The sequence below is a fragment of the Coccomyxa subellipsoidea genome (genome assembly GCF_000258705.1).
Source record: "Coccomyxa subellipsoidea C-169, whole genome shotgun sequence".
NCBI classification, from domain to species: Eukaryota; Viridiplantae; Chlorophyta; class Trebouxiophyceae; family Coccomyxaceae; genus Coccomyxa; species Coccomyxa subellipsoidea.
Window position 1 is genome coordinate 217,019 of NW_005178041.1, and position 12,920 is coordinate 229,938.

General features: G+C 52.9%; 3 protein-coding genes across 3 annotated transcripts; 1 reads left to right on the forward strand and 2 right to left on the reverse strand.

Moving 5' to 3' along the window:
• Positions 1-1,442: 1,442 nt before the first annotated feature.
• Positions 1,443-5,910, forward strand: COCSUDRAFT_12194 (FAD/NAD(P)-binding domain-containing protein; the record flags this gene model as incomplete). The annotated part of the gene is made up of 10 exons (XM_005650771.1): positions 1,443-1,547; positions 1,807-1,921; positions 2,179-2,361; positions 2,690-2,865; positions 3,264-3,507; positions 3,867-3,967; positions 4,183-4,383; positions 4,878-5,040; positions 5,317-5,475; positions 5,798-5,910. Coding segments are annotated over 10 exons (1,560 nt in total), but the record flags the coding sequence as incomplete, so codon positions are not given.
• Positions 5,911-6,965: 1,055 nt separating this feature from the next.
• On the reverse strand, positions 6,966-8,390 carry COCSUDRAFT_58826 (hypothetical protein; the record flags this gene model as incomplete). The annotated part of the gene is made up of 1 exon (XM_005650772.1): positions 6,966-8,390. The coding sequence occupies one exon, from the start codon at positions 8,388-8,390 to the stop codon at positions 6,966-6,968; it is 1,425 nt and encodes a 474-aa protein (XP_005650829.1).
• Positions 8,391-9,724: 1,334 nt separating this feature from the next.
• On the reverse strand, positions 9,725-11,218 carry COCSUDRAFT_39420 (hypothetical protein; the record flags this gene model as incomplete). Its single annotated transcript, XM_005650773.1, has 4 exons — positions 9,725-9,937; positions 10,304-10,403; positions 10,807-10,953; positions 11,121-11,218. The coding sequence occupies 4 exons, from the start codon at positions 11,216-11,218 to the stop codon at positions 9,725-9,727; spliced, it is 558 nt and encodes a 185-aa protein (XP_005650830.1).
• Between the last annotated feature and the right edge of the window lie 1,702 nt (positions 11,219-12,920).

Consider the following 12,920-nt stretch of genomic DNA (forward strand, 5'->3'; position numbering starts at 1 on the left):
TCCGTGTCCTCGTTTGGACGCGGGTTCAAGATTGATTGCTATATATCTATTGAAGGATGGGTGTCACCGAGCCTTACAAAGATGTACTAGCTGCGCTTTTGGAGACATTCTTCCCAGTGTTGGATCCTCACAGATATCAGAACTCTTTCTGCACGGATACGTGTTCGGCTGCCTCGCTGCAGCTGCCAATTCACAGTATTCCCGAGGTAGTCGATGAGGTAAGTACGACACCGCCTTGGATGTCTAAAATACCCACCATGATCTGCTCCAGTCCTTGAGATGACTTTCAGTGCTCCATTCAAGCATGATCCCCTACAAACTCTGCTGGTGCATAATACTTTGAGGTGAATAGTCGTGCTTAACCCCTCTCAAGAGAAGTTTGGTACCTGTCAACTGGCACAGGTGCTGCGGAGCATCAGGGTCCTTCCCCCCGAATCACAGCGCAGCTTCTTTCTGTAAGTAGAAGTCAGCCCTTGCGCCACGCACTTTGCTTGCACCACATGCCCTTCATGCAGCTCCGTTCATGATTCCCCAGCACATCCGGCCCACCTATGAGGAGCCGGTTTGGATCCTGGCAAAAATGATGTAGCTAGAAAGCATATGAGACGGATGTACAGTTGGGACAAGGAGAGTAAAAGAATGCCTGCACCGATGCAGTGTTCTGGAGCTCTTGAAATGGAGACTGGGGACGTTTGTTCTCGGAGGCACTGCAGCTATTTCGCACAGCTTGCCATTTGTCCAGCCTTTCACAGAACTGAGCCTGGCTTCGCGCGAGCGCATACTCCAGGGCTGGGCTCATTCCAGCATTCCAAAGTTCCTGGAGGTGTGAATCACCATGCCTGCATGCATCGATGTTTGTTTTGGAATCGTTGTTCAGGCAAGTTCGGAAGACTGTGAGTGCTGACACTGTGCATGTTGACCAGGCATTCAAAGGAATGAAGGGTGTGCTCATGAGCACAGTGTTCTCCTACCACGACAGTAAGGGAAAGAATCCCCTCTGGCCTGGAATACAGTATAAAGGTGACTTCCCCTCGTCTTGGCCCAAAACTGCTCCTCTCGGCCGCCTCATGCACTGGGTTATGTCTAAATTTTAATTGGCCATCTCTGCAGGTCCAGATCCCAACAGGCCAGCGAACTTGGAAGACAGCAGGGCATCTTCGGAGGATCTGCTGAGTGCTGCTACACTCGACCTGAGCGCCAGCTATAAGGATGCAGCTGAGCTCCGCACTGCCCTCACTGATCTACCCCTAGCCAGTTCTTTGCTGGTGAGCATCACCTACGCACACTGCACCCTTCCAGAACTGTCTTCGTGTGACAGAATTACTATTGGATTTGCCAGGACGGCAAATGGACACACCATTTTGCATTTTGTCGAGCTGAAGCCTCAGGATGTCATGTACTACGAGTTACTGGGAGCTTGAATTATCCCGTCTTCCCAGGAATCCGGCAGCGAGTGGGACGCTGTCATCGAGTGTGACGTGGTCATTGTGGGCTCCGGGGCCGGCGGCAGTGTGGCTGCCGCTCTTCTTGCAAAAATAGGCCTCAAGGTACATTCCAACGCTTGTGCAAAGGGTTCACCCTTGGCAGCTCCAGCCATGATCTGGCACGGACACCTGTGCGCACTTGAACATGCAATATGCCATCATGCGGCAACAGGAAGTCTGCAACATGGGCCTGCGTTTCCTGGCATGATGATCGTGTCATACGTTTGTGCGGGTGTGGATTTGAACACGTCACATGTGAGTGCTCTGCCGTACTGAAACGACCACCAGCTCATGCGCTGAGACAGAGCGCCCTTTGGCACAGGTGCTGGTTGTGGAAAAGGGGACGTACACCCGGGCACAGGAGCTGCCGCTCCAGGAGAGGCAGGCTTTTGGAACGATGTACGAAGGCGGCGGTCTCATGACCACTGACAATGCAGGTATGTATTCTCACCATGAATTGCCACATGCTCATTACCCCTGCCCTTGCAGAAATCTACCAGAGAGATGCAAAGAGGAGGTTCGTGGCAGTCATGTAACCATTGCTTGGGCCATACTCCTTGTGTCCGGCACAAGTTTATGATGGCAAGTGGAAAATAAAGATAGCTTCTGTCCTGGTGCATGCCGGCCTGTCTTTCGCATGCATGCATGCACGGGTTGCTTGATTTGGACAGACCCATGGCTGCTGCCTGTTCAGGAATCAACATTCTGGCAGGCGCCACGCTCGGAGGAGGTACGCGCATCAATTGGAGCGCAAGCTTTGCGACGCCGGACCATGTGCGGAATGAGTGGGCGCAGGAGCACGGTCTGGATGTGTTTGCTAGCGAGGAGTATGATCATGCGCTGGCCGCTGTAACTGAGCGCCTGGGTGTCACCACAGGTGAGTAATGGCACATGTGGCAACATAAAGTACTCGGCGCATAAATAACACGGCTGAGGAGGTTGCACATCATTCCCTGGGATAAACGACCCCAAGGGCTTAGCCGTGATAATTGTGCAATGAAGGCCAGGATGTGGACAAATTTAATTGTCGAAGGGCACATTGCCTGCTCCAATCCTTCTGAGCTTGCAGGAAGCAAAAGTTGGGTGCCTGTGACAACATAGGCATGGCCTTAAAGCATCTGTTCGCTACTGTTAAATGCAAAATGAAGCAATTTCTGTAGAGTGTGAGAGCTTCTCTGCTGAGAGCACTGAGCATGCCTGTTCAGGTATCCTGGAGCATTCGAATGCAAATTCGAAGCTGCAGGCGGGCCTAAAGCAGCTGGGCGCGCACTGCGGCGAGATCCCGCGCAACACCAGCCGGGAACACTCCTGCGGCCACTGCTCATTTGGGTGCCCCTCTGGAGAGAAACGCGACACCACAAGCACCTTCCTTACTGACGCTGTCCGCTGTGGGGCTAAGATCCTCACAGGCAAGCCACTCCTGTTGCTTCATAACTTGCTCAACGTCCCAATTCTTGCGCATGTGAGAACCTGATTGGCCGGACACAGCTGCAAGGAGTCACGCTCTTCCAAAATTGCATGCTTGAATGAATTTACTATGCTTGAATTCATTTTCTCCCCTTCAGATCTTGAGTGCGCTGGCGAGCTTCAGCAACAGTGCTAGCTTTGATGAATCTTGACATTCATGAGGCTAAAACACCACATGGCTCTACAAGGATTTCCATTGTTTGGAGATGGGCAAGAGTATCATCTGAAACGGTGGACCCATCTCAAATTGCAGGTGCCTATGCGGAGCGTATTCTAACGTCTACAACAGCGTCCACGTCCCGGCCGCGCCAGGTCAACGGCGTAGTCATTGCTTCGTCACCCCCGGCTGCGGCGGCAGGCGACGATCACCCCGCAGGCAGCCAAAACAGGCGTCCATGGCGGCTGCTGCTGCGCTGCACACATGTGGTGGCAGCTGCCGGGGCGCTGCACACTCCTGCGCTGCTGCTGCGCAGTGGCGTCACCGTGGCCGGGAACGTTGGCACCAACCTGCGCATGCACCCTGCCACTGTTGTGACCGCTACCTTTCCCAAGGCGCGTCTCTTTTGGTCGGAGCTCATCTTGATCACACTGCTGATGCATACAGACTTGACAGGGACAGTCCTCATGGTGCCCAAAAGAAAAAAACGGTGACACCGTTGACTGCCAAATGTAGTGCTTGATGCATGGAGGCGCTTATAAAATTAAAGGTTGTGCCCACAGAAAGGAATTTCTTAGCATGGCAGAAAGGAATATGGCACGATGCACAACTTGAATGCTGGTATCTTCTGCAGTCATCTCTGGTGTATGTTTGCTGGCTGCTGTAGTTAGGATGCAGCTGTGCAGCTGCCAGTTGGACTTCTCGAGGAGAAATGAGAAGTCCCTGAGATGCTTATGTGCATTTTGTACAGGAGCAAGGGCCGATCTTGGGTTGGGAGGGGGCAATAATGAGCGTGTTCAGCAGGGAGGCGGCCGACTGGGAGGGCTCTGGCTATGGACCACTGCTGGCAACTCCATCGGTGCGCATGACGCTCTACTGAACAGCACATACATGCTCAGCTGCCATGCTGGCGTTTCACTTCTGGAGCTCTGTCTCCTTGCTCAGAAAGTCAATTTAATCAGTCTATTATAGCCATTAAGACCAGAAAAGATTTTCGAGAATGCATAGAGTGTTCATTGACACAAACCAGTGAAAAGTTGCATATAATTAAAGTGTATCTGCTGCCGTGCGCAGGGGCACCCGGGGCTGACAGCTGCGTCATTCCCCTGGCCCTCGGGGGGAGAATACCGAGCAAAATCCCTCGAGTTCCCCTACACTGCGGGGGCGTTGGTGTATGTGCGCGATAGGGACTGTGGCCGAGTCTATTTAGGCTCGGATGGGCAGCCAAGAGTGCAGTACTGGCCCAGCGCCCGTGACAGGATCTCTATGGTGAAGGTGAGAGCCCATTGCTGCGGGCTTCAGTATTGAGAATCGAAAGGCGGACAGCTGTGGCTCTCTGCCGGATAAGTGTCAGACGCATTGCTCGCATACCTGCAAAACCGTATGCATAGAATCATTTCCGGCAGGAGGTCTATTCAACCATGCACTTCATGAGCGCCATGGCAAGCTCCCTGATTCCGCTTCTAGATTGCAATGACGCTAGTGCACTTGCCCCACAGTTTCAAGGCATACCAATGTCATGTCAGCGCTGGCTAGCCTCTTATGAGGGGGCATGAAAAGTCACCTCATGTGGCAGATCAAGGCCAAAGCAGCAGCAGTTCCTCATCACCGCTTTCCCCGTCATGATAGTCTTCTGCGCCTGGCCTACATTTAAAATTTGAAATCATACACGCCGACCGCCGCGCTACCGATCTTGCCGAGCAGTGCTCTCTCGCGGAAGCGCGGTCAACCAAAATGCAGCTGCAGGTAATTTTTTTGTGGCATGCCAGGGCATGGAGCTCGGGCTGAGGGCGCTGGTGGCGGCCGGCGCGCAATCAGTCATGACGCTGCATTCCTGCCGCTATTTCACCTTCACGCCAGAGACCGAGGCAAATGGAACGCTGAAAAACAGCGAGGCCCTTGAAGAATATCTCCGGAGCGTGCGCACAGAAGGTGCCGTTTGGGCCTTTTTTACTTGTTCCTGCTTTTGCGGTGCTTTGAAAGCAGTAAGGTCCTTTGCCTAGCAGCACCGGGCCGCTTTGTAGTGCTAGATTGAGCTTGAACTGCCCACCATCTCATGCATTCTTGCAGCCAATTTTTTTGGGAACACCGTGGTGAGTGAAGGGTGAGAGTTCTGCAAGTTGCACCTTCAAACTTGCACATGCTGTGCCTGTATCATGATGTACCAGCAGAAGTTGCAATGCTGAATGTGTTGGTCTGTGCGTGTAGGTGTGCAGCTAAACAGGATGGCGGTACTGACAGCGCACCAGATGGGCTCGGCGCGGATGGGCACCAGCCGAGCGACTTCAGTGGCCGACCCTCAGGGCGAGTGCTGGGATGTGGAGGGCCTCTACATCTGCGACGCCTCTGCCCTGCCGACCAGCACCGGTGAGCCCGCTTCTGCACCCATGAAATATCATGAAAGAGAGAATAGACACCCTCTGCTGGTGCCTACTGTCCAGCATTAACAGCCGCATTGTGGTAGGTCACCCGGCCTTCTTGTCAGCAGGCGGCGAAACTTGCGGTCGTGCAAGAGTCTGCCCAAGAAGTTGCGCGCCTGCAGATTGCTTCAGGGGAGTCCAAGAAATTGATCGAGCAGTGCATGCAGTGCTTCCACAGGCTGCACAATGCTGTCTGCACTTGATGTAAAGAATTGCGGCTGTGCTTGATAAGATTTTGTGGTCATGATAAAACTTGTTGCTGGGTGCAGGCGTCAATCCGATGGTGACTGTGGAGGCTGTGGCGTTTGTTATTGCCAGCAGGCTAGCCAACCGCCTGGCATGCAAGGCTGATGCTTCATCAGCCGCCGACACAGCACCTTGATGCATGCAAATAGATTCCTGGGTTGCTGATCGAGATTTGAGCTGGTACTGGTATTATCATTCAGCACATTGGCTGCGCAGCTCCACATATACAATCGTAGGCAGAGGACTGATCTTTTACCAGGTAATTTCTGGCTCGGTCGCGTTGTGGGCTTGTTTAGTAGCTGCAATAGTAGAGCATGGTCAGTTGCATGGTATGCCATGGCATGGATGATCAATATTACACAATGATTCACTGATGAGGCCATGGTGTCTGTAACATTAACGCAGATGTGCTCTCTGCCATTAATGTAAAAATTACAAACATCCTTCATTCCTATCACAGCCCTCCTCCACGTGAATCGGAATTTTCCTGCATGCCTAGATCACTTGTGAATTGGCACTCATTGCTGCCTTTCTTTTCATGCTGGCTAATTCGCTGTCTCCCATTCCTATCCCATGCCGTACTACACTGATGTCTAATCTTAGCTGCGGCTATGGCGCGCTGCATACTCGTACATCACCACACATCTACAACAATGGCTAAGTAGACTAGGATTCACATGATTGCACATACTTCTTTGTTGCAACAAGTGCACAGACCCTTCATGACAGCTAGAAATGTACCTGACCAGGATTTTATAAGTATGGTTCTTGCTGTGCAAGACTGAGTCTCGTTTTCTAGAAGAGAAGCACGAATGGAAAAGGTAAAGCCTACAGCGTTCCAGGGGGTTTCATACTTAGCATTCTACTGCGTTCTGCAGCTTGCATCTTGCTCAGCATCATGGGTTCTGAATCATTCAAACGGCTGATTCTGCTCTCATTTCTCAGCTTTGCCCACAGAGGGCCAAACAGCTGTGCTGTGATTCCCTTGGATTCAAATGCCCTTCTGCTGCTAAGCAAAAGCTCTGACAAATCACGGAGGGCTGCAAAATTCTGTGCAGCTGCCTTGCATGCACATGCCTTCAGCTCACTGTCACAGCTCTTGCGAGTCACAGAAGGACAGATTTGCCACCGGTACTGATATCACAAAGTGCATTCACCCGCCTTCTGCCCACATTTCACAGCTCTGGCAAGTCAGGGAGGGCCAAACAAGCCCGGGATGCCATGCTTCCCCTGCAAGCACATGCCGCAAGCGCCACAGCCCATGCACAGCTTGGCATCCTCCACCACGGCATCTGCGTGGAAGCTGGCGCGGAACCTGCTCCCCTGGCGGCTTCCCTGGAAGCTTCCCCAGTAGCTTCCCAGCGGCTCCTGCTCCGCCTCCACGCTGCAGCGCCGGCCTGTCTTCTGCAGCGCGATCAGCTGCCGCCGGAGCAGTGGGGAGTGCTCTGACTTTGCCGCCCAGAACAGATCCAGGTGCTGTAGCTCGCTGACCGCTCCCTCCAAGTCCTCCTCTTCGATCTCCAGGTGCACAGCCTTCTTCGCGTCGCAGCGCAGGCTCTGCAGCCGCAGCTGGCCACCGAGCTTGAGGAAGATGTCCCACGCGCGGCAGCGGAAGGCTCGCAGGTTCGGCACGTTGTCGCCCAGCATCAGGGGCTCTTTGAGCACTCCCAGCATGTCCTCGGGGACCTCTATGCGCAGCGCTGTCAGGTGCGCAGCCGGAGGCGCAAACATGTCCACAAAGAAGGTGGGGTTGACAAATTCCCTGGCCGGCACCAGCACGCTGCATGCGGTGGCTGATGTGCTGTAGGTCTCTGCCCAGGAAGGCTGCAGTGACACATGGTCGGTCCAGAGGGTGACCGAGCACTGCCGCGGCGCTTGGAAGTCACTGGGGATGATGTGGAACAGGCTGACTGACTGCAGGTGCTTGCAGGCTGAAAGGTCCAGCGGCGGGGCCGTGTGTGCTGGTGGCATGTCCGCGGCTGGGCTCTGCTCCAGGCTGAGGGTGCGCAGGCTGGGCAGCTTTTGCAGCCACTGGCAGGTGGCTTCTGACAGGGGCATCCAGCTGATGAGGTTGAGGTGCTGCAGTTTCTCCATGGGAGGCAGCGCAGGCACGTATGCCACGTCCAGCCTCAGGACCTCCAGGTTGCGGGCTGAGGCCAGGGGCTCTGCCAGGGCTTCGAGCCACTTGCTGACGCTCTCGCTGGGCTTTGCTGGCCAGCAGAAAGGTGCTTCTGGCGACTTTTTGGCCGGCTTGGCGGATAGAGTAAGGCTCAGCTGCTGAAGGTGCTCCAGGCTGTCAACCTCCTGACCCCAGAGCTTCTTGAAGAGCGCTGTGCTGCAGCCCGACGTCCTCAGGGCGGTCAGGTCCAGCCAGAGCGTCTTTGCGTTTAGCACGTCTCCCGCCGCCCTAGCCAGCTGGTTGGAGTTGTGAGGCCGCGCTCGCACCACCTTCACTTTCGCCTTGTGCATGGCTGGGCAGGCGCATCTGGCTCGGGCCCACTCCTTAGGCGTCATCTTGCTCGCGATCAGCTCCCAGAGCTCGGGAACCATCTTGTTCTTGTCGCTGCTGCCATCATTCTGGATCTCCTTGATATCGATCGATGCATTCAAATCCATCCTACATATCAAAAATGATGTCAGCAATCTTATGGCGCTCAGGTGACACGAGGCATCACAAGCTCAGCGCCCCATACTGGGTCGTAATATGGCAGGTGCATAAGCAGAACGTATCAGAGAAATATCACTTGTTATGTTTCAGGGTGAACTTACCCCATATAAAGCTTGCAACGCTTGGTTCCAGAGTCCAAGGCCCAGGCTTGCTCAAGCTGCGAAGGGACTGTCAGGTGAGCGCCTTCGCCGGAACTCCCCTGGAGAAGATCAGCGGAAACTATTCTCTTCTTTCTCCTTTGAAAGATCTTGAAGACACCCCCCAGACGATCCATTCTGCGAATGCCGCTCAATGGCAACCTCCACTGTTCGATGGCGTTTCTTGCCCTATGCTAAATTTAGCGCTCTCGCCAAGGTCAGATATCCTGGGCTGTTTGGTGCAGACATTGTGACGATGCAGCAATTCATGTGGCAGTTGGACATTGTTGGTGTTGCACATTTTGTGATGGATTGTTTTGATTATTTGGATGCTGCCAGTTCATCAAATCAGCCCTAGGCGGCTGGGAGTGATGTAATCTTCCTTCCTTCCTTCCTTCCTTCTTCAGAAGGAATCCAGGAGTCATGCACAAAAACAATCTGACAACGAGGAACCATCTGTTGTTCTCCTTTAGTTGTTCGAGCATAGACTATGCTGCATAGTACACACGCGTGCGTATGGCAGCTTGGCATCATATGACATCATGCATGCATCACCGGATGATCCAAAACTATAGTACAGTAGCTACAAAAAAAACGAAAACCTTATATAAGCTATACATATATGTATAGCTTATATCAGTGGCCCCGGCTGGCGGGGGCGGTACAAATACTGAGCACCGTGCCCACGGTTGATTGGGTCTTGCTTGGATCTGGCGAGTCCAACAAGGGGTAAAAATTTGGCAGCCTTTGCATGCAGATTGTCTGCAGACGCACCTTGCCTTCGGTAGGAAAAGCGTGTAATGATAATGATGATATGTATTGCTAGCAATCTTGCAGTTGCACGCTATATATACTATATATCATATAGCGTGCGCGAATCTGGAGGGGACAATCCATTCTTGCACGTGTGTGCAATACTGATTCTAGAATTTTATTGTGAACTGTGTGTTACGATTCTTCAATTCTGTCTGATGCCAAGCTGCAGCTACGCACCCAGCACAGCGGCAGATGCCAGTTACTACCAACTAAGGAATTCGAGTCTTTCGATCCGAGCTAAGTTTCAGCAAAGATCTGCAAGCAGCACTCCAATGAGGGCCTGCAAGATCTGCAGGCAGCTGGTGCATGTCAGACCAAGTGCAGCCGGTTCAGTGCTTGGGGCAGGACTGTAAGATCGTATCAAACAACTTGGAGCTGATGCCAAAATTTGCGCTGTGATCTCTGAAGTGGTGGTTCAGGTGGGCCTTCTTCAGATCGGCAAACCAGCTGCTCCCCGTCCGCGCATGATGGATTGCATAATGGACACAGTCATACGCCAGATATCCCAGCAGCACTCCAGAGAACACCGGCATCACCGCCTCCTGCACCAGCAGAAGACATGCTTGTGACATGTCAATCTGCTGCATTATGATCTGCGAGAAAGGTCGGTCCTCCTCTAGGCTCTCAGTCTCCTGCAAGCTGTCACAGCAACCATGCAACAGCTTATACAGGCAATGGGGGAATGCTTCAGCTGTGCAGCAGCCTGCGAACCTTGCTCCAATAATGTTCAGAAGCATTCAGCTGAAACAGGTCTCCGCGTAACAGCAGCTCGTTTGGCACAATCAATGAGGCCTTCCACATCGTGGGAAGCATTGTGCGCAGGTCAGATGGCGTGCCTGGGGCAGGGCGGCTGCCAGCAGGGCGCGGATGGCGGCAGCTATGAGGAAGGCGGGCAGGGGCGGGAACACGAGGCGCTCCCTGTCCTGTGGGAACTTGTGGTGGCAGCCATGAAACCCAAAGTGCAGCGTTATGGCCCAGTAGCTGCGCGGCTGCGCGTGGAAAATGTGCCTGCGTAGAGCGGCATCAGCAATTCTTTCAAGCACGCATCCTCAGCCTGTTCTGCACTCCCTCGGGAGGGTGACACGCTGTTCCTAACAGAGGCTAGGTGCGTTTGCAGACAAGCTGCAGGTAGAGGCCGCCAGATATCCTACTCCCGGATGGACTCGCAGAATTTAAGCAAGACTCAATCAAATTCTGGCACGGTGCTCAGTATACAATCCGCCCCGCCAATCGAGTGAATACAAGTGACAAGTGCACAAGCCGTCTCATCCCCTCAACCTCACACTTTGGCGCTGGGCTCATTGATCTGTACAGCCAGGCATCTCCCAGCATCATGAGCTCGGCGTGCCTCATATTAGAGTGACACTCTGCAAGGAAGTCTCATGTGGCAAGGAGAAGGTCAATGCCCCACCTGTGTATACAGTACTCTAGCAATTGCCAAAGGAGGACCCCAGCGGCCACAAGCAGCGCCAGCTGGGGCCACTGCAAGTGCGAATCCAGGAAGCTCCGCCTCAAGCATGCCAGTATGATGGGCACCCATATCAGAGGCACCACCCACCTGCACAGCACCCATTATTAATTATAATTATATAAATATTACTTAAAATTAAGACGCAAGGGATAAGCTGGTCGTCCCAGTTGCCTCAGGACCATACTGAAGCCTCTGAAGTCTCAATTGAAGGTAGTGTGTGATGGGAGGCAATGCAAGCAAGTGGCAGGACTGACCAGGGTGTTTTGGTGAGGTACTCCACGACTGGGCTTCTAAAAAAGCGAGGCTGGCCGGGGGCTGGCCTGTGCACCCACCGCAGATAGGAGCTCCCCATTTGCCCAACCTGCAGGCAGTCAGTGAGGTGTCCAACTCACGTCAAGCAGACTCCGCTGCATGGCTGCGAGTAATAGCGACGTCAAATCTCAAGAGCTACACACATGAGCCAGGGAATGAGCTTCTCTAATAGTCCCACCTTGAATAGAATGGGATCCCTGTTATTGAGGTCAAAGCACGACCGCCCACTGCTGCAAGCACTGTCTGCAGCTTCCACTGAGTGGCACCCCGCTCTGCACATGCTTTACTTGAGACGCCAACCAGCGCGCGCAGACCCTCCAGCTTCCCTGCAGGCCATTGGCGATCAGCAAAAGGCTACATCGGTGTGCATCTCGAAGGAAAAAGACAGTTCTTCCTTCACAGCAATCCAGTGCACAGACTGTTGGGGAAGATGGGGGTATCCAATACTCTCACAATCTGCTGAATGCAAGCTTAGGTGCTTTGAAGATTCATAATTATTGTTACACGTAGTGACATAGTCATTTTTTGACCAATCTCACCTCACAATACAGGAGCACAAGCAACGTGCAGTGCAAGCATATTGAATCCCCAGGAACTGGCGACTCTCCACACAGCCTCTTAAGCTTTTAATAAAATTTTCTTTATTTTGGCTAATTTTCTGTACAATCTAGCTGCTGGTATGAGTATATTTTGCACCCTGTACACCTCTGGATACCACCAATCAAAATGTCTGGAAATAAAGCTCCAGCCAATTACTTCCGCAACGGTATAGTTCAATGCAAAGAATCGCTGGCGAGCATTATATAAATACGCATAGCCGGTCGAACAATGAAGCTGCGAGCGGAGCATTTGAGCTTCATCAGATGGACTCGTCGACCCCTGTAGGGTTTACTCTGTGCGGGTTGCAAGTCAGGGTTCGGAGGACTGGTTGCACGTCCGAACCGTTTCTCAAGGTTTACCAGCAAGGTCCCAACGCATCTTTCAGTCATAATGGGATGCGTACTGTAAGATGACTCGATAAAGCCTGACAAATTGGCAATTCGACGGAGAATCAGAAGTACATTGGATTTGGAAGTAGTATTCATGCACACAATGATTGATTGATGCTGCGATCTCTCATCGAACAAGACGTAAATCATGCGGCAAATATCTGGAAGAGATTGGTCTCACCCGGGAGTCTTTAGATATCTTGGTATCATCTTTCAAGCTTGACAACAAAGCACAGGAAGGACGCAAGTGCAGTCATGCCCTTGGGCCATCCCATGCCTGCTTACAATACTGAATTGCAGGGCTCAAACAAAGCACAACTTACCAAGTTTGGGAGAAGATCGTTGCATCTGGCACCATGCAGACTCCCTTGCAGGCACAGACTGGCCTCAGGCAGATCGCTTCAGCTAAGGCAGCTCTTGCGAGTCACCTGCAAGCAGCAGTCTGTGTCTAATGCAGCCACTGATACATCGAAGACCCGTGATCGTGGATCGCTCCATGCATTCCTCAACCAGCTCCTTCACAAGGAGGTGCTGTACTCTATCACTTGGTTGCTTGAGGGGTGGCTGACTCACCTCTCAGAGAGACACTAAGACACCCTCTGTCTGCAGATCACGATTGCTGTGAATGATCTTGCGCTGGGCCCCATATTCACCAGCACCATATGACCATGAAATGCGCGCAGGCGGGGAAGAGCAGTGGCGCTCTGGGAAGCATCCCTGCGCACTGGAAGAAGCACCTGGAGACCCTGGCAA